The 24,395-nt window shown below is 49.0% G+C and overlaps 2 protein-coding genes across 4 annotated transcripts; one reads left to right on the top strand and one right to left on the bottom strand.

The window, feature by feature from the left end:
- The first annotated feature begins 1,647 nt into the window (after window positions 1-1,647).
- PSME1 (proteasome activator subunit 1) lies at window positions 1,648-18,401 on the top strand. Its single transcript, XM_028702942.2, has 11 exons — window positions 1,648-2,092; window positions 3,156-3,188; window positions 3,908-3,970; window positions 4,960-5,061; window positions 7,325-7,388; window positions 8,487-8,584; window positions 10,084-10,152; window positions 11,832-11,899; window positions 16,506-16,560; window positions 16,800-16,886; window positions 18,126-18,401. The coding sequence occupies exons 1-11, from the start codon at window positions 1,778-1,780 to the stop codon at window positions 18,204-18,206; spliced, it is 1,035 nt and encodes a 344-aa protein (XP_028558775.2). The 5' UTR covers window positions 1,648-1,777; the 3' UTR covers window positions 18,207-18,401.
- Window positions 18,295-24,083, bottom strand: EMC9 (ER membrane protein complex subunit 9). Of its 3 annotated transcripts, none has more exons than XM_028702946.2 (6): window positions 23,932-24,083; window positions 21,687-21,897; window positions 20,519-20,595; window positions 19,969-20,038; window positions 19,628-19,722; window positions 18,295-18,955 (listed from the first exon to the last, which is right to left on the bottom strand). In XM_028702946.2, the coding sequence occupies exons 1-6, from the start codon at window positions 23,937-23,939 to the stop codon at window positions 18,775-18,777; spliced, it is 642 nt and encodes a 213-aa protein (XP_028558779.1). In that variant the 5' UTR covers window positions 23,940-24,083; the 3' UTR covers window positions 18,295-18,774. The 3 variants fall into 3 exon arrangements, with proteins under 3 accessions (XP_028558779.1, XP_028558776.1, XP_028558778.1); XM_028702943.2 differs by having other exon boundaries at window positions 21,687-21,929; window positions 23,932-24,025; XM_028702945.2 differs by lacking the exon at window positions 23,932-24,083 and adding an exon at window positions 22,523-22,638.
- Between the last annotated feature and the right edge of the window lie 312 nt (window positions 24,084-24,395).

Below are 24,395 nucleotides of genomic sequence, written 5' to 3'. Positions count from 1 at the left end.
GATTATCTTGAGTCAGAAATTATACTCCCTGTCAGATGGGCAGGGCATCGGCATCATCATCATCATCTTCTGGCCTAGCATACTCCAGACAGTGGCTGTGAGGATAATGGGGTGCAGAAAACCCCCCTAAACTTCATGGAGGCGGGACAAACGCACTCCACAACCTCTCATTTTGAAAAGCAACATCAGCTGGAAAACTCTGCACAAAGTTTGAGGTGCATTAGACAGCTGCAGAAATTGGTGCGTGCCGCATAGAAGCAAAGGGGAGCCCTATCCTCGGGAGGCAGTGTGGGCTAGTGGTCGGATCGGGCTGTGCCAAACGGCCGGAGAAACAGATTCAAACCCCGCACCTTCCAGTCCTCCTCGTTCGGGCTAACCTACCTCACAGGGCTGCAGTGAGGATCAAATGAAAGCAGGAGACAGAAGAACCATGTTTGCCAGCCTGAACTCCTTGCGGGTGCATGTAGGTATATGAAAAAGTCATTTTTTTAAAAGCGTAAAATATATTCCCTCCTGGCATTCTTACACAGGATTTTTTTGGGGGGGCACCTTCCCGTTTCACAGTGCAACCTCTAGGCAAGTTCTGCGCCCCACCCTCACCCCCTTTTAAGACATTGTATTAAATATATATGTATATTAGCCCAGCGAGCATTGCTTGCAGTGGCTGGTAGCATCTCAGGGTTTGAGTTGACGACTGAACTTCAGGGGTCCACCTGCATGCCTAGCAGATGCTCCAATAATATTATTATTATAATTTTACTACAGTATTTATACTGTAATAGGAATTTTATGGTCTTAGATATATGGTAATGTTCATAAGTGTACCAACCAAGCACATACATAGATCAACACAGGAAGGCCAACCTGGAACCATTTTGATTCCTAAACTGATCAAATCTTTTCTCTGCAAGGTCAAAGTGGAAAAGCCTCCCCATTGTCTTTTCCTTCACAAATCCTGTTACAGATAGGTAGCCGTGTTGGTCTGCCACAGTCAAAACAAAAAAAATTCCTTCCAGTAGCACCATAAAGACCAACTAAGTTAGTTCTTGGTATGAGCTTTCGTGTGCATGCACACTTCTTCAGATACCAAGTGTGCATGCACACGAAAGCTCATACCAAGAACTAACTTAGTTGGTCTTTAAGGTGCTACTGGAAGGAATTTTTTTTGTTTTCACAAATCCTGTCTGTGTTTGAATAGGGTGTGAGCCTGTGACCTGGCCCAGGAACTAAGTATTTATCATTACAAAAGACTGGCCAGGCTACCCAGGAAATCCAATCAAGTAACCTGCCAGACAGGAGATAAACAAGGACAATTTCTGTTTTAGACCGCCTTTTCTGTGATGTAGGTGTGATGTATCTGGGGGTGGTCTTAGGTTACACCCTTTCTGTGATGTATGTATGATGTTTCTGGGGTTGGTCTTGATCTACAGGATGGGAATTTCAAAAGTCTTTATAAGGCCTTGCACACCATTTTTCTGGGTCCCTCCTCCCTCCTGCAGGTGAGGGGAGCACCCTGTTGCAACAGACCAATAAAGATCAAGCTTACTCGCAGCTTTGCTTCTCAATATCCTCTGGTTGGCCTCTTATTCTCTCCTACCAATAGGGAACCTATGTAAGGACTCTATATGGGCTCTTGGATACCCCATAAGGGAAAAGGGCAGTTTTTGTTTACAACAATACCCCGCCCATCAGGGTGGCTTTCCCCAAAACGAGCCTTGCGGGCCGGAGATGCAACAGGCAGCGCTGCTTGAGAAGAGGGAGAAGCTGCCCCTGTTGAATGGCTGCCTGCCGGACCCTCCCGCGCCTCCCCTCCCAACGTTGGGAAGTCCCTGCCTCCTCCTCCTCCGCGCGGGTTGCATCTCCCCATTTCTCTTCTCCTCCCCTTCCCTTTCATTTTCGCTTTGATGCACGACTTGCCCCGGCCGCTCCCAGCCTCCCGCGCCACTTTGCAACTTCGCCTCCCGGGTGTTTTTTCGGGGTTCGGCCCTTCGCTGTTGCAACCCCAAAAGCCGCCACTCGCCACTCCGGTTTTGCGCAGCCTGAACCCGACGCCATGGCTACTTTGGAGGTTTCCCCGGAGTGCGAGGCGAAGGTAAAGTGGAATAAATTGGGGGGGGGTGTCCTGGAGAGGCTGGTGTGTTTGTGGGGGTCTCAGTTTTAGGGGTGTGTTTTTTAAAAGGGGGGACTACAAGAGCAGAGGCAGAATCCGCCCGCAGGAAGCCTCCTGTCGCTTTTCAGAACGCGGCAGGCGGAAATCCAACAGGTTCCCCCCCCCTCACTTTCGCTTTTTTGCGGGGGAGGCCTGGGAAGGGAGAAAGTTCTCAGTTGGGGTTTCTAACCTGCCCTTCTTAGGCAATGACACCTTTGCCCTGTCTAATGGAGACCGGGGGGGGGGGCTCTAGGGGGGTTGCCTGAAATGGGGAGCGCAGGGGGGGAGAGATTTGGGGGTACTTAAAATCCGAATTGAGTCCTGTCCCGGAACAACACGCAGGACGGCAGCTTTGGAGGAAGGGGGAAAGGCGGGTTGGTCTGGATGGGGGTGCTGGGCACCTGTGCGGGAACCGGCACCCAGTTTTTTTCTTTTATTTTTTAATAAATTTGTTATTATATTTTCCACAAAGATAACACAAACCACAAAGCAAAATGATACACAAAAACCGAAAAAGGAAAAAAAACAATAAACAGATAAACAATAACAACAAACTTAATTCTTCACCAATCCAACCAATCTTGGTTGACTTCCTCAAATCCCTCCCTTCTGAGTTTCCTTGTAATTAAAAGTAACAGCTTTCCAATATCATTATTAAACCAAAACCATTTCCAATGATAGCCCATCTTATTCACTTTCCTGAACGTTCTAAATCCCATTTATTTCATTATAACGTCGTTTAATCCTAGCCCGATTTGTTTCTTTCAAGTAATTTCTAATTTTTTATATTACAATATTTATTCAAATAGTCCTTAAATTCCCCCGGCACCCTGTTTTCTGCCTCGTCAGGCGGCAGACCGAGCGGTGAGGCCAACAGGTGCGCAGGGAGATCGGGTGACGCTGCCCCAGAGGGCCTGGCGTGGGGCCCAGACGCCTCTGGCCATTGTCCTGACTGTACATTTTTTTGATCCATAGTTTCATTTTTTTCTCTTTTTCCGCTGTGCAGGTGAACTCCTTCAAGAAGGAGCTGTGTACCCAGGTAAGAGGCTCTCAAGCGTCTTGTTTTCTTTACTATTCCCCTCCAGCACCCCCAAAACCCTGTGGCTTTTCCTACAGAGGCACCCCCAAAGCTTATTCCTTTAGGAAGTGGAATAGGTAAAACTAAACCAAACTGGATCTCTGCCCCAGTGCCTACCTCTCTGCTGACATGGTCGAACCCCTCACTTAGCCACTGAGCATGTGCAGAGTGCAATTCCCACACGCTTGGGATTTTGGGGGCCACATTCCCGTTTCAAAGTCTGTAACCTCTAGGCAAGTTCTGAGTCCCGCTGCCATATCTTTCATTTCACATTCCATTTTTGAAAAATATTTTAAATTGATTTTCAGTGGTTTAACATAGAATTAAAGCAGAAGAAGGAGCTAAAACCATCTTTGGTACGTTTCGATTCCCGAACGGTTCTGCTTTGGATTTTGCCACAAAACTGCACAAGATTCTAGTTCCTTTTGAGTAAACAGAGATTGGCCACCATAATATTGGATATAATAAGCTTTGCTGCTAAGATTTTAGGCCTCCACAGAGTGGAGCTGCTTCCTGTGACTTTGCATTTTATTTTATTTTGGACGGTTGTGCGAATGTGCATCTGTTTCCCTCCCCGCTTCTCTTTTAATCTGCCAGAGTTTTCATTCCCCTTGTCCTCCGATATTTCTCTTGTCTAAGGCCTTTTTCTCACTCCTCCACAATCTCTTATCTTCCCCAAGGCTGAAGAACTTGTTGCCAGACGCTTCCCAGAAAAGATTGTGGAGCTCAGTAATTTTCTCAAGGTAAAAACTTCCTTGCGGGTTTTGGAATGCAGGCAGCACAGGGGTTGCAAATGGTTTTCTGCAGCCAGCATTTAAAAGAAAAATAGGAAATTGCAAAGGGAATTGTTGCAAATGATCAGCTGAGATTTCCCCCCCAAGATTTGGGAGAACCAAATGCGATTTTGGACACTACAGAGTTAACGGTTCTGAAATCTAAAGGGCTTGGATTGGAATAATGTGAGGGAAGACAAGGAAAAAAATCAGAATGGTGTTCTATAATTTTATGAAGGGATCAAAACTAATATTTCGAACGGAGGAATGCTTGCTACTGAAAGGCGGGGCTTAAATTGACTCCAGGTTGCAATTCTAGACATGCTTTTGTTGTAAACAAAAATTGCCCTTTTCCCTTATGGGGTATCCAAAAGCCCATATAGAGTCCTGGCTTGAGTTCCCTATTGGTAGGAGAAAATAACAGAGGCCAGCCAGAGAATATTGAGAAGCAAAGTAGCTAGTAAGCTTGATCTTTATTGATCTGTTGCAACAGGGTGCTCCCCTCACACGCAGGAAAGGAGGAGGATCCACAAAAATGGCGTGCAAGGCCTTATAAAGACTTTTGAAATTCCCATCCTGTAGATCAAGACCAATCCCAGAAAGTTTTGTGAGGAGTATTATTGGAAGTATTGCCAAAATGGAGAAGGGGAAGGATGATTTGTTAAGAGATGTAAAGGCAATATAAAGTTAAGAAACGCATAAGAAGTGGTTAAAACGGTGGATCATCAGAGGTGCTGATGGAAGTCTAAAAAGATTGTATAAGTGATAAGTTTTGTGGTACATTTTATAATCTATATGTTAAAATCAATAAAAATTATATAATAATAATAATAATAATAATAGTAATATCTAAGGAACACCCCGCTCCAAGACTCGGATATTAGGGGCAGCAACGAGAAGTGGGGAATTGCAAAGCCTGTTCCTTCATCTCTCTCTCTCTCTCTCCCCCCCCCCCCCAGTCCCCCGAACTGAATGTCTCGGACCTGATTTCGCTTCGCGTCGAGTTGGACATCCCTATCCCTGACCCCAAGAAGGACGAGGAGCGTCGCAAGCAGCGGGAGGCGAGTGGGGCAGGGGATTTGGGTCATATCTGTCAACTGTCCCTTATTTGGCGGGAAAGTCCCTTATCCCAGCGCTGTGTCCCACTGCTGTCCCTTATTGACGATGTCCTTTACGTTTCCCGGGTTTCAAAGGAAGCAGCTCCTCTCCCTCCCTCACTGCCGGCCAGGGAGGAGGGAGGCTCCAACTGGGTTGCTTGGCTGCATTGCTCACCCAATAAGGAGTCTAAGAACGACTGGGGGGTGGAGCTTGCATGCCTTGTGCCAATCAAATCGGCCGTGTTGCCTGGGGACTCGCATTTGCTCAGCGCTTCCCAGCGGAGAGGCGACGGTGGTTTTCCTTGCTGCATCCCCTTTGCCGGGTTGCTGCGCTGTGGGAACCACGGCTTGAGGCTTCGTTTGGCTGCTGGCTGGGCTTTCTGCCTTTGGCTCGGAGGGGCTCAGAAGTTGAACCTACCTGTGCTTGGAAAATCCCTTATTTTGGCTGCTGATCCCTTATTTTCGAGGCTGCTGGCCCCTTATTTTCAAATTTGTAAGTTGACAGCTATGATTTGGGTTGGGGGTCTGGACCTCGAGATTGTGGGGCAGCCAGTGGCGTAGCGTGGGGGGTGCAGGGGGGGGCCGGCCGCACCGGGCGCAACATCTGGGGTTAGGGCAAATCCACAGGTTAGGGGGCGCAAATCCACGGGTTAGGGGGCGCAAATTACTTGCCTTGCCCCGGGTGCTGACAACCCACGCTACGCCACTGGGGGCAGCAACAGATCAGATCCCGGCAAATCACAGATTCCCCCCGTTTCTGGTCCTACACGGAAGCTCTTTCCGTGAGCAGTATTTTTACTGCGTTCAAAACCTACGTGTCTCAAACCTTCGCCTCCCTGCCTCCGTTTTTCTTGCTCTCACAACAACCCTGTGAGGCTGATCAACCTCGATCCTTCATCTCCAGAGGTGGCGCAACCTTTCGCCCTAGTTTCACACATCCAGATTATATTTTATTTTTTTGCGCAACTGGACTATCCCAGTTGAGAGGGCGGTTGTGGGTGGGTGACCTCAATATTACGCCTCTCCTTTAATTCGTACCTTCCTCTCTTGCCCGGAGGACTGGAAGGAGCCGGTCTTAACAGCTGCAATTCCTTCCTTCCTTGCTAAGCAGTGCTTTGAATTTAGTCCTCCCTGCCCCAGGGGCTGTGGGGGTATTTATATCTCTGCCTTCCCCATTCCTTTTGTCACGAAGAGCATAATCTCTAGGTAGATCAACCATCCCTGTAATTACGTTTCTTTGGGGGTCTTCTAGTGTGTGTTAGTGACATCCCCTTTGTTGCTGGGCTTAAATTAAGATTTTTTGCTTCTGCCAACGCTGTCGTTCTCTGTTCAGGCAATCCGAAGGGAAGTTATAATAATTTATAATAATAATAATTTATTATTTATACCCCGCCCATCTGGCTGGGCTTCCCAACAAAATATTAAAATACTGTAAATACATCAAACATTACAGTTGGGACGTGTTCTTGAGAAAGAGAGGGATATATTTCCTTTTCCCTTTTCTTTCTTCCACCCAAGGAAATCAGTAAACTCTCAGGCAACAGGGAAACAGTTGTGGACTGGCGGGTGATGGGTTCGGATTCCGCAACCTGTGATGGGCTGGAGAAGGACCTTTTCTCTCCGTTCTGTTGCTAAAAAGAAGGAGGAAGTTCAGTTTCTGTGGCCACATTCGCACCATGCACTGTGGTATCACAGCCATGGCTTCCCCCAAAGCATTCTGGGAGTTGTAGTTTGTTTGGGGTTTGTTAAGGGTGCTGAGCGACTCCTGTTTCCCATGCACAGCTGCAATTCCCAGTCTGTCGCTCTTCACAAGGAACTCTGGGAATTGTAGTTCTGTGAGGGGAATGGGGTGTGTGTCTTCTAACAGCTCTCAACGCCCTTAGCAGACTACAACTCCCAGAATTCTTTGGGAGGGGAGCCATGACAGTTTGGTACAGCTCTTAACGTGTCAACCTGCAACCTCTGGCGTTTCTTGCAAGGGAATGTAGCCTTCAGGCTGTAAAAAGTCACCCCTCTATGCTGGGGTAGCTCAGTCGGTGCAGCGCGAGTCTCTTAACTTTGGGGTCACGGGTTCGAATCCCGTGTCGGACAAATTATTCCTCCGTCGCAGGGGGTTGGACTGGATGACCCTCAGGATCCCTTCCAATGCTTTGTGTACCGGTGGGCGGCTCTCTTTCTGCCTTCCCCTTCTGCATTTTTGTGATCGCGTTCCTTTATTCCCGCGCAGAAAGAAGAGAAGGATTCCAAAAAGGAAGAGAAGGACTCGAAAAAGTCGGAGGATGAGGATAAAGGTACGCAGGATTCTCTGTGACGTCTGGCAAGGAGACGTTTCGAAGCCTTTCCGTGGAAATGGGGTGGTGAAATGAGAGGTGTCCCGCCTTGACTTGTCCCAGCAGGCCGCATTCTGCAATGTTTTACTAGCCAGGCCCCGTCCGCACTGTGCGTTTAAAGCAGTGTCGCCCCACTTTGAACAGCCGCAAAGGATTCTGGGAACTGTAGTTTGTTCAGGGCGCTTAGGAGCCCCCGTTCCCCTTCACAGAGGGGTTTCACGGTCAACCCACCTTCCCAGAGAACTCTGGGAAATAGCAGCTCTCTGAGGGAAATGTTTTTAAATTTATTTTATTCATTAAATTTGCTATTTTATCAAACAGAGGCGGTGGCCTTGGACAATAGGCCTCCGTTGAAAGATGAGCCTAAGGATTAAAAAAATGTATATATTACAGTATGATGGGAAGGATTGTGTCGATGAACACATTTATTGTGTAAATAATGTTATCTTGTCTTCTTTTGATTTTTTTATTTCAGAGCTTTGTTATTTATTTTTTTCCTTTTCCTTTTTTATTACTTTATAAATTTTCCATTTACTACCTAATTTTCTTTATCTTCATATATATATAGCACATAATGTTCGTATAGATATGTAAATTTTTAATCAGTAAAGAATAATAATAATAAATAAAAAGAAAGAAAGAAAGACGAGTCTAAGGAAAGATAACTGGATTGTATCCAAGTCAACCCGTTGAAATGAATTGGCATGGCTGGCATAGCTTCATTCACTTCAGCGGAGAACTTGGTTGGCCACAAGCCACAGTTACCAGCTGAGCAGGCCTGAAATTTATTTAAAAATAAATAAAATTCGGCAGAAATTTATTTAAAAATAAATAAAATTCAATTTCTCATGGCAGCCAGCCATCTTGGAAGAGCTCCGCCCGTCCCCATTTCTTTTTTACACAAGGGGAAATGCCTCTTCTGCTACTGCTTGAGAGAGGAGGCCTTCTTTGCATGCTTTCCTCTCTTCTAAGATGGCGTCCGTTGGCATATGTGCCAAGTGCCACCTTGAGGGTGTGATGCCTCTGACGTTCTCCTCCTCTTCCTCCTTCTCCCCCCAGCGCCCCCCTGCGGTCCAGTTTGCCACAACGAGAAGATCACCGCCCTGCTGAACCGCGTGAAGCCCGAAATCCAGGGCACGAAGGAGAAGCTGAACTTGGTGAGGGGTTCGGAGGAAATGGGTCTCATTCTTGCCCCTTTGCACAACTAGACCTAGCGCCCTGCTTAGTGTTGCAAGGGACCCCAAGGGTCATCCAGCCTAATATTAATAATAATTGTTAAGTTGTGGGTGAACATATCAGACGACACAGCGATTCTTCAAACAGCTCTTGTTTATTCACAGGCCAGAACAGAACTGAACTGAAGGGTTCAGCCAGCCTGCTTATATAGAGCTCCACTAGAACGTAACTGTAACAACTTTCTAAAACTATCCAATCACTGAACGTCACTTTCAGTCCCTTATTTGCATATGTGGACCTGAACTATTTACAGTATCCCCCTGCTGGCCCAGGGTGAGAACTTCAGCAAATAATAATAATAATAATAATAATAATAATAATTTTTATTTATACCCCACCCTCCCCAGCCAAGGCCAGGCTCAGGGCGGCTAACAAGCAATAATAAAAACAAGTTGAATGAATACAACTTAAAAACAAGATTAAAATACAACATTAAAATATCGAAACATTAAAATATTAAAATGCATCCTCCTCATCGCAGGAGGAGAAAGGAAAAAGAGGGAGAGGGAATCAAATTGGCTCCAAGCCAAAGGCCAGGCGGAACAACTCTGTCTTACAGGCCCTGCGGAAAGAAATCAGATCCTGCAGGACCCTGGTCTCATGAGGCAGAGCATTCCACCAGGCCGGGGCCAGTGTTGAAAAGGCCCTGGCTCTGGTTGAAGCTAATCTAACTTCCTTAGGGCCTGGGACCACTAGGGTGTTGCTATTTATGGACCTTGAGGCTCTCCATGGGGCATACCGGGAGAGGCAGTCCCGTAGGTATGAGGGCCCTAGGCCGTGAAGGGCTTTAAAGGTCAAAAGCAGCACCTTAAACCTTAATTATTAAATTAATAATAATTTATTATTTATACCCCGCCCATCTGGCTGGGTTTCTCCAGCCACTCTGGGCGGCTTCCAACAGAATATTAAAATACAATAACCTATTAAACATGAAAAGCTTCCCTAAACAACCCCTTCAATGCAGGAATCTTTTGCCCAGCGCTGGGCTCGAACCCACAACCCTGAGATTAAGAGTCTAGATAAATTAACAGGAAGGATTCGAAACCTGCGGGATCAGAGATTCTTAGAGGACTGGAGTAAATGTATGAACTATTTGAAAAGTAACTGTGATGAACAGGCTACGCTAGTAGGTCTGCCAGACGTTTTCTAAGGTGGATTATCTGGAATATTACAAGAAAGACTATGAAAAGAATGATCAGTTAAGGACAATTAAATGCAATATAGAAATTAAAAACGCAGAATAAGTGATAAAGAACGGAAAATCGTCAAGAGGTGTTGACGGAAGTCTAAAACATTGTATAAGATGAGAAGATATGTTGTATGACTGTTGGAATTGATGTGGTAAAAAAATAATAAAAATGTATATATATAAAAAAAGAGATTAAGAGTCTCATTCTCTCTTCCCTCCCTCTCTCCCCAGATCTCGCTGTGGCTACAACTTCTGGTGCCGCGCATTGAGGACGGCAATAATTTCGGGGTTGCAGTCCAGGTGAGTTTTGGCTCACAGGTCTCCCAGCTCTCCCTGAACACCTTTTCTGTGTGTGTGTGTGTGTGCGTGTTGACAGTGTTGTAACAGGAATAGACAGGTCCATGGAGGAGGAGACGGCCAGGGTACCAATAATACAATGATGATGATTCTTCTGAAGACCAGTTTCTGGAAACTGCAGGAGAGGAGAGTGTTCTTGTTTTCGGGTCCCACTTATGGGTCTCACAGAACGGGAATCTGTTTGGCTGCTGTGAGAACAGGAGGTTCTTATGTTTGTGTGGCCTAGTGGACTTTTCTTGGCCCAAATGGGATAGTACCTCTAGCCATAGCTGTCAACTTACAGATTTGAAAATCAGGGACCAGCAGCCTCGAAAATAAGGGATCAGCAGCCAAAATAAGGGATTTTCAGAGCACAGGTAGGTTCAACTTTGGAGCCCCTCTGAGCCAAAGGCAGAAAGCCCAGCCAGCAGCCAAACGAAGCCTCAAGCGGTGGTTCCCACAGCGCAGCAACCCGGCAAAGGGGATGCAGCAAGGGAAACCACCGTCACCTCTCCGCTGGGAAGCGCTGAGCAAAGGCGAGTCCCCAGGCAACGCGGCCGATTTGATCGGCACAAGGCATGCAAGCTCCACCCCCCTAGTCGTTCTTAGACTCCTTATTGGGTGAGCAACGCAGCCAAGCAACACAGTTGGAGCCTCCCTCCTCCCTGGCCGGCAGGGAGGGAGGGAGAGGAGTTGCTTCCTTTGAAAGCCGGGAAATTTAAGGGACATCATCAATAAGGGACGGCAGCGGGACACGGCGCTGGGATAAGGGACTTTCCCGCCAAATAAGGGACGGTTGACAGCTATGCCTCTAGCACATCTCGCAACTCCTCAGTATTACAGTCAGGTCTTAGTTTTAGTATAGGCACACTGGTGTATAGCTATGGAAAGGGGTTTTTGGTGGCAGACCTCAGCAGTGTCGCCCCAAATGATTTAATAATAATAATACATTTTATTTATACCCCGCCCTCCCCAGCCAGGACCGGGCTCAGGGCGTCTAACACCAAATATAAAAACAATTGATTGAAATACAGCTTAAAAAACAAGATTAAAATACAACATTAAAATGCAGCCTCATTTCAGTGGAAACTCAATCAAAGTTCCCTCTAAACCAGATTTGGGGCCCTGGATTGCATTGTGCCATTCGGACTCTTTTTGACACACCTGATTCGTAAGTCCAGAAAAAGAGAGAGCGCAAAAGAGACCCTGCCGTCCTTCAGCTCTGCTTCCACCCACCACTGGCTTTGACTCTACCTGCTAGGGAGTACAGCCCCCAAATGATTTTCCTTCATAGGAAGAAAAATGCTCCCAGCTCATCTTCTGCACTATCAAGAGAGCTGGCGTTTGGTGCACCACGTACCCCAAGAGATCATTGGGAGAATCTGAAAGCGGTGGTGTGTGCCACCGAGCATGTGCAGAGTGCATTGCCCTCCTCCTCCGTTAACAGCAGCTACACCCGGGATTAAGAGGAGCCACTTTGCTAGCAGAGATGTCACGCAGACGTTCAATCTGTTTGGGGCCGAGAAATTATTACTGTTCAGCCAAGACTTCCTCGCCATGTTTCCCGTTCCGTTTTCCTTGGACCCTGTCATCGCACTGGGAACTTCCTGCGTTATAACCTTCGTCTTTCTCTCCTCTTCCAGGAAAAAGTGTACGAACTGCTGACCTCGGCTCGGACAAAGCTGGAAACTTTCCAGACTCAGATTGCCAAGTGAGTTTGAAATTGGAGGCAGAGCACTTCCAACTTCCCCTTTTCCTTATATTTGGTTTAAAAGGAAAAAAATACTGGGGAAGAGGGAAATTCGGTGAATTTTCTCCAAAGAGCTCCTCACTCAATCCACACAACAACCCAGCAAGGTAGACTGAGAGGCTGTGACTGGCCCAAGTTCACCCCGTGAGTGCCAGTGTGGTGTAGTGGTTAAGAGCGGTGGACTCGTAATCTGGGGAACCGGGTCCGCGTCTCCGCTCCTCCACATGCAGCTGGGTGACCTTGGGCCAGTCCCACTTCTCTGAAGTCTCTCAGCCCCGCTCACCTCACAGAGTGTTTGTTGTGGGAGAGGAAGGGAAAGGAGAATGTTAGCTGCTTTGAGACTCCTTAGGGTAGTGATAAAGCGGGATATCAAATCCAAACTCTTCTTCATGGCTGAGTGGGGATTCGAACCCTGGTCTCCCAGGTCCTGGTCAGACACTCTAACCCAGGCGTCCTCAACCTCGGCCCTCCAGATGTTTTTGACGTACAGCTCCCATCATCCCTAGCTAGCAGGACCAGTGGTCAGGGATGATGGGAATTGTAGTCTCAAAACATCTGGAGGGCCGAGGTTGAGGAAGCCTGCTCCAACCACAACACCACACAGGCTGCTGGTGCTTGTCTGAAGTTTTGGACTACAAAACTTGTCCAGTAGCCTAGGACAAGGAAGGCGAGAATACAACGTACCGTCATCCACACGGCCGCAAAATTCACAGCTGCAGAACATTCTTGACGCTTTTTAAAAATGCTTTTAAAACAAGGTAAGACGATACGATCTTTATTGTCAGTGTCCCATACAGAACAACGAAATTGAAAAAATCTACATCAGACATTCAAAAACCAAGCCACCTGCTATCCCAGCCTGGTTAGCCCCCTAAAAACTCTGATACCCCATAATTATATACAATATACTCCCATAGAGCCCTGGCGTGCTCTGGTCCATGGGGTCACGAAGAGTCGGACACGACTAAACGACTAAACAACAACAACAACTCCCATAGAGACCACCTTACGCTGCTTTTAAAAACCCAAATCACATTTGAATAGAACCTGTTTCTCAGGCGGCTAGTCCTAGTCTTTATAACCCTGTCCCTTCTTCCAGAAGGCAGAAGCTGAAAGAGATCATTTCCGGGGTGCGCACTATCCTGCACTATCTCTGCAGCTTTCTTATGGCACCTGGAAGCATAGATTTGATCCAAGGTGGGAAGAGTGCACCCAATTATTCTCTCCGCAGTCTTTACCACCCTGGACGGCATTGTATTTTCCCAAACCACACACACAGACCATAAGACCATAGATCATAGAATGTTGTACTTCCTATATGTTTCAGGCTGAAACTCCCCTCACACCCTAGACCTGAGAGGGACTGATTTATTTCTTTATTATCATCATGAAGGGGACAGATTGATTCCCCTAGGAGAAAAGGTTGCAGCATTTGGGGTCTTTTAAAGTTTAAGCAAAATGTAAGAGATGGCTTGTAAGATTATGCATGGAATACAAAAAGTAGATAGGGGGGAAATTGCCCCCCCCCCCCCAATTTGGCTAGAAATCTTGGACAGCCAATCAAGCTGAGTGTTGGAAGTTTGGGGGCAGATTAAAGAAAGGACTTATTCACACAGGATGTAGTTAAACTGCGGAACTCCCTGCCACATGAATCAACGATGGCTGCCAAAATGGATGGCTTAAAAAGGGGATTGGACAAATTGATGGATCCACCATTAGCTTCTTATTGAACAGCATTTCTATAGTGCTCAGTTGTAGTAAAACCTCTGAGCGTATTGTAATAAATAATAAGATTATCAATTGAAAGCAGGCCACACGGGTCAGCGGCCTGGGCCAGCTAAAGAGGCTCGCTGAGGGAACTCATTTTACTGCTGAGGCAAGTTGGTTTCCTCCTTCCCTCCCCCATCTGACGCTTCAGAAGAAACTAATTCCTCTTCCACGCAGCTTAAGCTCCCTGACCCGAGATCCAAAGATTGCACAGGTCCCTCCCAGGTGAATCAGGTCCTCTAAGCAACAGCTGGTCCTTAAGGAGGTGCTTGTGGGGAGGAGAAGAGGAGGCGGCTCTTTCCATCTCACACACAGGGCTTCACAAAGGGCGAAAATTCATCCTTTTGCTAGTTACCCTATTTTTCGCTCTATAAGACGCACCAGACCACAAGACGCACCTAGTTTTTGGAGGAGGAAAACAAGGAAAAAAATATTCTGAATCCCAGAAACCAGAACAGCAAGGGATAGCTGCGCAGCCTGCATTCGCTCCATACTTAGGGGATGCGGGTGGCGCTGTGGGTTAAACCACAGAGCCTAGGGCTTGCCGATCAGAAGGTCGGCAGTTCGAATGCCCGCGATGGGGTGAGCTCCCGTTGCTCGGTCCCTGCTCCTGCCAACCTAGCAGCTCGAAAGCACGTCAAAGTGCAAGTAGATAAATAGGTACCACTCTGGCAGGAAGGCACCGTATTTTTCGCTCTATAAGACGCACCAGACCACAAGACGCACCTAGTTTTTGGAGGAGGAAAACAAGAAAATAATATTCTGAATCTCAGAAGCCAGAACAGCAAGAGGGATCGCTGTGCAGTGAAAGCAGCAACCCCTCTTGCTGTTCTGGCTTCTGGGATAGCTGCGCAGCCTGCATTCGCTCCATAAGACGCACACAGATTTCCCCTTACTTTTTAGGAGGGGAAAAGTGAGTCTTATAGAGCAAAAAATACAGTATTTTATGGCACAGTGTGTGTGTGTGTGTGTGTGTGTGTGTGTTGCGATGGGGAAAGCTTCACGTGTTGGATTTCTGCCTGCCCCTCCTGAAGACGGGGAAGCTGTGCCGGAAAACGAGGCGGCATCTTGGCTGCTCTTGCCGGGCCTAAAACGCTGACCTTGTTTTGCTATGTATAAAATGACCGAAATGTTCAGATGAAGCCGCCTTCATCTGTTCGCCCGGGTCTTACGCAGAGACCTTTCCCGTCTCCTGATGTTCCTTTCAGCTGGAGATGTTGAGGACTGAATTGGGGGCCATCTGCCCTGCTCCTAGTTGGCAGTTTGTTAAGGCTGCTGGGAATTGTAGTGCTCCGAGGGGTACACTATAGTTCCCTGGTGGTTGGGGGGTGGAGAGAGATTGTGATTTAACTGTAAGGTGTATTGGATGCAGCTAATTGCTGCGGATCTGAGCAGCTTTCTGGCAGCTGGGCAGAGAAAGCAAAGGTGAACTCAGCCTGTAAATGTGGGAGTGGCGCAAGAACTCGCACTGTGGACTTTGCCTGGATGCCCTAAATTGGTTGGTTGCTCAGCAGGGGTGTGAGTGAGCATGGAGAGCGTGGATGCGAACACACCCAGAACTCGTTAATTCAAAAAGTAGGTCACAAGGCTGCGGACAATCCATGCAATGCATAATTGAGGTTTTTTGTTTGAGACCCGAGAAGCAACAGAAATCTTTCGGTGCTCCCTAGCGTACCGATTTGAAAAGTTTTAATTGAAAGTTTCCACCTGTTTGGCTTTCCAACACCCTCGCTAACTTTCTCTCCTCCCCCCAAACCTTTTCACGGGTGCCACCTCCCTCTCACACACACCTGGAGCTGTGCGCTGTCAACACCACAGGGAAACAGGTGTATAAACAGGTGTTTCAAATCATTGGTTTTTGGGAATAGGTGCTGTGATGGAAAATTGCACCAAGTTGTCGGGGGGGGGGGAGGGATTTTGGTCAGTCCATTTGCGTTTCTTGTCCTGGGGGGGTTGGGGTTTTCTTTCAGCACGTACATGTTAATTTCGAGTGAGTATAATTTTTTCACCCAAAAAGTCCTTCTGATTCCTGTCGCCCCGCCATTCTTTGTTACCTTTAAAAAGGGAATGATGAATTTCCCTTGTGTGCCCTTTCTCTGCAAATTCTCTTCGTTCCGTCCGCCGATTTATCTTAGCAAATTGGAAAGCAGTGGTTTTGCCTTGGGGAGGCGAGGTTGCCCTGAGCTTGTGATTTTGGGAGATTGATAGCATATGACCTAGAAAGGCCTGAGGATCAGGACGGGGAGGACTTAAAGGAGACCTGAAAAGTGATCCGGGCTTCAGGGCAGGGAAGGTGACCTGTGAAATTTGGCCTCTCTTGCAGTTGGTCAGTTCTGGGGTGGGGGGGTGGGGATTTCCTACCGCACTCATAAAGCAGTAAATTGAAATTTACTTCCGTCGGTGAATCGAAAGCCACCGTTAACAGCCAAATGAAAGGGGGTGACTCTTTCTGCAACTTTGGAGCAAAACCCCCCCCCAAACTATCCCACCTTGTGTGGGAAATGAGATGCTTCTGAGGAGTAGTTGCTGGAAACTGCAGCAACCATAGTCCACAGCAAGCAGGGGTAGGGTGGGGATAAGATTTTGGGCTGCTGGCCAGATCCAGTTCTCTCTTGGGTTTTGGTGTTTTGTTGGAAGCCGCCCAGAGTGGCTGGGTAAACCCAGCCAGATGGGCGGGGTATAAATAATAAATTTATTATTGTTGTTGTTGTTGTTGACATTGGTTTTGGTCCTAGCCTTGAGAGAGACCTTTATGATCTGTATCAACTCATTCCTGCTCTGCCTTCTTTCTGTTTCCCAGGTATTACTCTGAACGGGGCGACGCGGTGTCAAAGGCAGCCAAAAGTCCACACGTGGTAAGTTCCTTCCTGCTTTAGTCATGTGGCAGGAACAGCTCAAGGGTTATGTAATGTGGGAAGAGGCCGTTGGGATCCGGCTAATGCCCCATCTAGTCCAGCCTCGTGTCCTCACAGTAGCCTGCGGGAGACCCTCGGGCAGGACCTGAGCACGAGAACGCCCTCTCCCTCCCTCGCTACTGGTATTTGGGAATGTTCTCTGAATCTCTCGCGTTGACTTTCCCTCCTGTCGCTCGCAGGGCGACTACCGCCAACTCGTGCACGAAATCGACGAGGCGGAATATGCCGAAATCCGATACATGATCAATGAGCTGAGAAACATCTACGTGAGTGATGGTGCTGCAGGACTATGGGGCAAAGGGAGACATCTGTGTTGCTGCTGGGCTTTTTGCCATCTGTATCCAAGGAATAAGCAGAGCAACGATGCACAGGAACATGAATGTGCAACGCTCGATTCATTGCGTTGTACAGGCTGACTCACGATAGGCGAGTAGGCACCAGCTAGCCTGCTCTCCACGCAACCTGTCTCCATCAAAAAGTCTGGGCAGGCTTCAGCACAAATAGTTCCAGCCCCCTTCTTGTGCTCATCTCCCATGGTAAAAAGGTAAAGGGACCCCTGACCATTAGGTCCAGTCGTGGCCGACTCTGGGGTTGAGGCGCTCATCTCACTTTACTGGCCGAGGGAGCCAGCGTACAGCTTCTGGGTCATGTGGCCAGCATGACTAAGCCGCTTCTGGCGAACCAGAGCAGCGCACGGAAATGCCGTTTACATTCCCGCTGGGGCGGTACCTATTTATCTACTTGCACTTTGACGTGCTTTCAAACTGCTAGGTTGGCAGGAGCAGGGACCGAGCAACGGGAGCTCAGTCCGTCGCGGGGATTCGAACCGCCAACCTTCTGATCGGCAAGTCCTAGGCTCTGTGGTTTAACCCACAGCGCCACCCGCGTCCCATGGACGACAAATCACATTTCTTTAAAAAGACAGGCGTATCCTGTGACTCTGAGTTCCAGAGGTTAACAGCACCTCCGATGAAGTTGTGCTCCTGTTTGCTCTGTGTTAAGGTTCTGCAGTGGCTAACTTTTGACTTAATGGTAATTTGAGTCTAGCGATTTATTTACAAATACGGAATTGCAATACAGTGGACCCTCTAGTTATGTACCGCTCTGGATACGTAACTTTCAGGTTACGAACGTGGCAAACCCGGAAGTCTACAGTTCCGTGTTTCGCCACGTGCGCGTTCAGAAGCGCTCAATTGTGCCAAGCGCAGAAGCGGCACCTCTGCCTACGGACTTTTCGGGCTGCGGATGGACCCCCGAAACAAATTTAATTCGTATCCATAGGGTCCACTGTATAGCAAATTCCTGTTGCACCTGCTTTCCTGGATCCGGAGAATGTGCTAGTGGGGAAGGAGTTTTTGGCTGGGTGTGCTCAAATGTCTACCTCCTCTTCAGCTTCATGTACCTGCTCCTTAGTTTTACGCACCTCATGCAGCTGAAGTAGGCTGTTCGCCCCCCACCCCCAAATACTAGGTTTCAAAAGATCTCTCTTTCTTTGCCCTTCCTAGGCTGTGGTCTATGACATCACCCTGAAGAACTACGAGAAGATTAAGAAGCCTCGCGATGACAACAAAGGAATGATCTACTAAGCCAACTCACCAGGATCAGGCTGGAAGAAGGAAAAAAAACAACTCCTTTCACCAAGAACAGCCTTGATTTCACACAAGCTGTTCTGGGTTTGTTGTTGTTTTTTTAAATGCTCTAAATGATATCCAGTTAACTGGAACTTCCTGCCAACCAGCTTCAATTCACTTTCGAAATAAAGAGGTTTTCAAATTTGACAAGTGTTTGTTTTTTTAAATTTATTATGTTATGAAACTAAATAAATGCAGCAACAACTTTTCATCTCCTACAAGTGCAGGATCTCTCAAAGGGGGTGGGGATAAATCCAGGTCTGTATCTAGAAGCAACATGTTTCCAAAATTATCAATTGGACAAAAAAAAAAAAAAAAAAAGAAGGTTTGAGTCCTTCCCCCCCCCCCTTTTTTTTTTGCACAACCGTGAATGTTTTTGGCCAGGTCCTTTTCTGCAGGAATTTCAAAAACCCCACCAGCTGCAAATCCAGTTTCTTTACAGCAGTCTCGAAAACAGTCTGAGATTAGCCTCTGATCATCCGAGGGCCCTTCTCTTAACTGCTGCGGGTGAGCTATGATTCCTTCACGCACTGCCATTGGCCACTGATACCAACTGGGCAATTTTTGTGTTCAGCTGCTGATTGGTCCAGTCCTCTCTGATGTCATCCAGGTGGGCATCAAAATCCACCAACTGGGAGTAAGCTTTGTCTTCTAGGAGGGTCTTGCAGATGTGGCGAGAGGATTCCCAGTCGCTCCACATGACCCTAGAAACCAGCAAAAGAAGGGCATTAAAAATCTCAATACAGACAATTCTCTCTCGCTGACGCTTCGGGTAAAGAGCTGAGGAGAGCCAGTGTCTTTGCACAGACAGTCGGTGAGATCCTGTCCCACCTCTGCCAACGATTCCTCCTCCGGACTTGGGCATGTCGCTGTCCCTGCAAGCTCATTCCCAAATCGTAAGGTGGAAATAATAGCAACCAGCTTGTTTTGGGAGGGGAAATGCAAACCGAAATGGTGATGGTAAAGGTAAAGGAACCCCTGCCCGTACGGGCCAGTCTTGACAGATTCTAGGGTTGTGCGCCCATCTCACTCAAGAGGCCGGGAGCCAGCGCTGTCCGGAGACACTTCCGGGTCACGTGGCCAGCGTGACAAGCTGCATCTGGCGAGCCAGCGCAGCACACGGAAACGCCGTTTACCTTCCCGCTGGTAAGCGGTCCCTATTTATCTACTTGCACCCAGGGGTGCTTTCGAACTGCTAGGTTGGCAGGCGCTGGGACTGAGCAACGGGAGCGCTCCCCGCCGCGGGGATTCGAACCGCCGACCTTTCAATCAGCAAGCCCTAGGCGCTGAGGCTTTTACCCACAGCGCCACCCGCGTCCCGAAATGGTGACGAGGTTTTTGCAAAGAAGGGAAATTGCAGGCAGCGGTTAACTCACAGGTTCTTGTCTTTGGGGATCCACTGCCGATCCTTCTGCTCCAGAACGATCACTGGAGGGACCCGGGGGTTTATCGTGAACTTGCGGTTATCCAACTGGGGGCAGTAAGCAGATGGCGAAAGCAGTCAGGTTTCTGTAGCTCTGGGGAAAGACACCCCTGCCTTGTCTTTAAGTAAAGCTAGGTGGTAAGAGGCAGGATGTGAAAGGAGTGCTGGATACAGATGGGAAAGTCTAGAAATTTTGAAAGGGGCATCTGGTGGGGTGGGGGGGGGGGGACACACAGATTGCCCACCTCTGCACTACATAGTCCAGACCCAATTAGCCCCGATCCCAGCTCTCACCATGATAAGAACGGCGCCCTCATATAGTTCAGCAATGCGTCCGACAGTCTTTTGTGCGAGGAAAGAAGCGCTTCGGGGGAACACAGAAAGGAGGGAGAGGACAGGTTAAAGGAGGAGAGATGCCTCTAACCAGCACGTTTCCGAGCACAATTCAAAGTGTTGGTGCTGATCTTGAAAGCCCTAAACGGCCTCAAAGGCCCAGTATACCTGAAGGAGCGTCTCCACCCCCATCGTTCAGCCCAGACACTGAGGTCCAGCTCCGAGGGCCTTCTAGCGGTTCCCTCATTGCGAGAAGTGCAGCTACAGGGAACCGGGCAGAGGGCCTTCTCGGTGGTGGTGCCCGCCCTGTGGAACACCCTCCCATCAGATGTCAAGGAAATAAACAACTATGACTTTTGGAAGACATCTGAAGACAGCTCTGTTTAGGGAAGTTTATAATTGGTGTTTTATCGTGTTGGGAGCCGCCCAGAGTGGCTGGGGAGGCCTGGCCAGATGGACAGGGTGTAACTAATTAATAACTAATAAACGAAACTCTGCTCCCCAGATTTACCTCTTGTCGTCCAGCCCAGAGTTGGCTTGGTAATAGCCAGCAAGGAGCAAGTTCAGCTCCGAACTCCAGATGTCAACCTGCAAAAGACATATAAATTCATAGGAACACGGGAAGCTGTTCAAACCATTGGGGTCCACCTAGCACAATTAATGGACCTAAGGTAACTGTGTCCTTTCATTTCAATGGATCTGTTCCAAAAATGAGTAGCACTCTGGTACTTTGCTTTTAATTAGCTAACATCCCATTTAAGCATTGTGCATATTGCACCATTCTATAAAGGTACAAATTGGGACCTGGGGGAAAGCGGATTGCGTCTCCTATAAGTGCAAGACATCTTTTGCTTCTAAGAATAAACAGTTGCTTTGGTCTCTTGCAACCCTCTTTGATTCTCTCTTTTTTCATCTGAGCTAGAACTACTCCTCATTGCAGACCTGAGATTCAATCGCTTTTTTAAAAAAATTGTCCTGAAAGGCAAGATGGAAAGAAAAAAGAAGCCAGTTCTATGACCTTACATCATAAAAAGGTAAAGGGACCCCTGACCATTAGGTCCCATTGCGGACGACTCTGGAGTTGCGGCGCTCATCTCGCTTTACTGGCTGAGGGAGTACAGCTTCCGGGTCATGTGGCCAGCATGACTAAGCCGCTTCTGGTGAAACCAGAGCAGCGCACGGAAACGCCGTTTACCTCCCCGCCGGAGCGGTACCTATTTATCTACTTGCACTTTGACATGCTTTCGAACTGCTAGGTTGGCAGGAGCAGGGACCGAGCAACGGGAGCTCACCCCGTCGCGGGGATTCGAACCGCCGACCTTCTGATCGGCAAGTCCTAGGCTCTGTGGTTTAACCCACAGCGCCACCCGTGTCCCTACCTTACATCATACCCACCAGTTAATGATTTAATGATTTTTTTGGGGGGGGAGATATTTAGTGTGAGGTTACACCGGGGGGGAGGGGGGGCGGGGAGAGACCTATGGCCTTCTAGTGTTGCTAGGTTCAACACCCGCCAGTCCCAGCCAGCATGGCTTCTGATCAGGAATGAGGGGAGTTGTAACCCAGAAAATCTGGACAAATAGAGGTTCCCGACCCCTGGGTTGCCCGGTTGGTTCATTCCTTGGTTAAAGTGTCCTGCTGGTCCCCCCTCTGCTATCTGCGTCCCTCCAAGGACATACCTGATTCAGAGCCACCTCCAGCATAACCGTGAGCGACAGGTGGTTGTGGAAGAGGGGGATGCAGTCTGTAATACAGAGGCATTCTGGCTGGCTGGCTGTTGCCTGGCGTCTCTGAGCCAAAAGCAGCCCGTTGACAGCGGCGTGGGGGTAGCGGGCAGCATGGAGACACATCTTGACATACGCCCGGGCAGAGATCTCCACTTCACCCATCCTGCCAAGCAAAGGAGCCGTCAGTTCCGCATCCTGAAAAACAGGTGCTCCCTAATAACCATTATCCCAGAAACTGTTTTTTTCTCCATTCATTGCCTTCTCCCACAATATCTGAGGATCTCATCTACCCTTCCTTCAGCTTGACAACAGCTCCCTGCTACCCGCAACATCCAGATCCTGCCCCTCCCCAATCATCTCCCATCCACACACCCCGATGCCCTCCCAAACCCCGATACAGTGGTGCCCCGCTAGACGAATGCCTCGCAAGACGGAAAACCCGCTAGACGAAAGGGTTTTCCGTTTTTGAGCTGCTTCGCAAGACGAATTTCCCTATGGGCTTGCTTCGCAAGACGAAAACGTCTTGCGAGTCTCGCCATTCCCCCCCCCCGCGTTTTTCCCCCTTTTTCAAAGCCGCTAAGCCACTAATAGCCTTTTAGCAGCTTAGCCGCTAATCCTTTAATAGCCGCTGAGCTGCTAAATCGCTAATAGTGCTAATCCACTTAGCCGCTAATGGGGTTGCTTCGCAAGACGAAAAAACCACTAGACGAAGAGAATCGTGGAACGGATTCTTTTCGTCTTGCGAGGCACCACTGTATTTCTTCCCCGCAGAGGGCAGGGGCCTGTACCTTTCAGAAAAGCCTAGTGGAAGTTCTGGCAAACGCAACATGTCACACACACAAGCGCTAGAGGAAAGTGGGAGGCTGGGGAGGGCAAGCTCCCTCTGCCACAAAATGATGTCAACCTGGAGAAGAGAGACCTGATAATTGGCTGTGCTGGCTGGAGTTGATATAGAGCCTCAGCAACACCTGGGGGCACAGAGACTCTCCACCTGTGCCCCCCGGAAATCTCTGACAAAGGCATCCTGATGCAAGTGAGAACCCCAGCTGCTGTTGTACTACTACAACTCTCATCGTCCCTGAGAACTGGTCCTGCTAGCCAAGAATGATGGGATTTGTAGTCCAACAACAGCTGGGGACCCAAGCTTGAGAGTGTCAGACTGGGACCTAGAGTAGAGCTTTCCAAAATGCGTGTCACGACACGTCAACGTGTCAGCTGCAGTGCGTAGGTGTGTGTTGTGCAAACACACATCATGCTCCTCCCGGGGCTGGAAAGGGGTTACTTGAACCTCCGGTTTGCTGGTAAAACTGAATCGCTGTTTCGCGAAATGATGCGCGTCTAAAAACATGAAAAGTTTGGAAAGCTCTGACCGTGCAACTCGCTGGAGTCCGGTCCTTGCCTCTCAGCCTAGCCTGCCATGCAGGGCTGTTGTGGGGATTAAATGTGGGTGGGGGAGAAGAATCATATCCACCACCTAGAGCCCTTTGGGAGTAAAAGTGGGGTAAAAGGTTAAGGGACCCCTGACCATTAGGTCCAGTCGTGACCGACTCTGGGGTTGCGGCGCTCATCTCGCTTTATTGGCCGAGGGAGCCGCCATACAGCTTCCAGATCATGTGGTCAGCATGACTAAGCCGCTTCTGGTGAACCAGAGCAGCGCATGGAAACGCCGTTTACCTTCCCCCTGGAGTGGTACCTATTTATCTACTTGCACTTCATGCTTTCGAGCTGCTAGGTTGGCAGGAGCAGGGACCGAGCAACGGGAGCTCACCCTGTCGCGGGGATTCGAACTGCCAACCTTCTGATCGGCAAGCCCTAGGCTCTGTGGTTTAACCCACAGCGCCGCCCGCGTCCCATAAAAGTGGGGCATAAATGCAATAATCCGAATAATGATGATCACTGAGCCTGTGTCGTCGGTCTCCACTGCTCCCTCTGCCCCAGCCTCCAAAACCGTGTCTCCGGGGGCCTGACCCTGCCCTGCTCCCCTCAGCAGCCCCATAACCCCCAGGCCCCCTTCTCTGAGCGCCCTCAACCCCTGCGCAGCTTCCCTCCAGCCCCGACCCCTGAGCCCCACTTCCCCAGGGCTGCCCCTCAGACTGCGAGGAGCCTCGGAGGAATAAAGTGTGGGGAGGAAGGCGACCCCTGGGAGGGCGCCCCCCCCTGCGCCCCCCACCAGCCCCGCGAGCCCCTCTTCACCCACCTTTCCATGCCTGCCCAGGCGGTTGCTGCTCAAAGACCCCCTCCTACAACACCCCATCCATTCCAAGCTCCGCCATTGGCCGCGCCCGCGACCAATCACCGCGCGCTCTTCGCCTACGTCCACTTCTACGCTTCCGATTGGTCGCCGCCCTCGGGCGAGTGCGTTCCCATTGGCCAGGTTTTTTTCCTGAATTAGGGGGGGAGCTAAACTAAACTCCTCCCACTCGGCGTCTTGTGAAATCAGCTGGCTTCCTTCCCCCACAGCAGCCTAATAGGGCGCTTCCGGTCTCGTGTCGAACTAGGCCTCTCCCGCCTTTCGGCAAATCGCGCCTCTATGGTTCCGCCCTCTCCCGTGATTTCCAATGCAGAGGGGCTGCCAACCACAGAGTTACCACGGTTTCTAGAGCGTCGCCGTCCCTCGCCCATAGAGAATGATGCCCAATGGCGGCTTTCAGCCTTTACCAG

Source organism: Podarcis muralis, chromosome 13, assembly GCF_964188315.1.
Source record: "Podarcis muralis chromosome 13, rPodMur119.hap1.1, whole genome shotgun sequence".
Taxonomy (NCBI): domain Eukaryota; kingdom Metazoa; phylum Chordata; class Lepidosauria; order Squamata; family Lacertidae; genus Podarcis; species Podarcis muralis.
The sequence above is the reverse complement of the archived record's forward strand: the minus strand, read 5'-3'. Positions and strand labels throughout refer to the sequence as shown.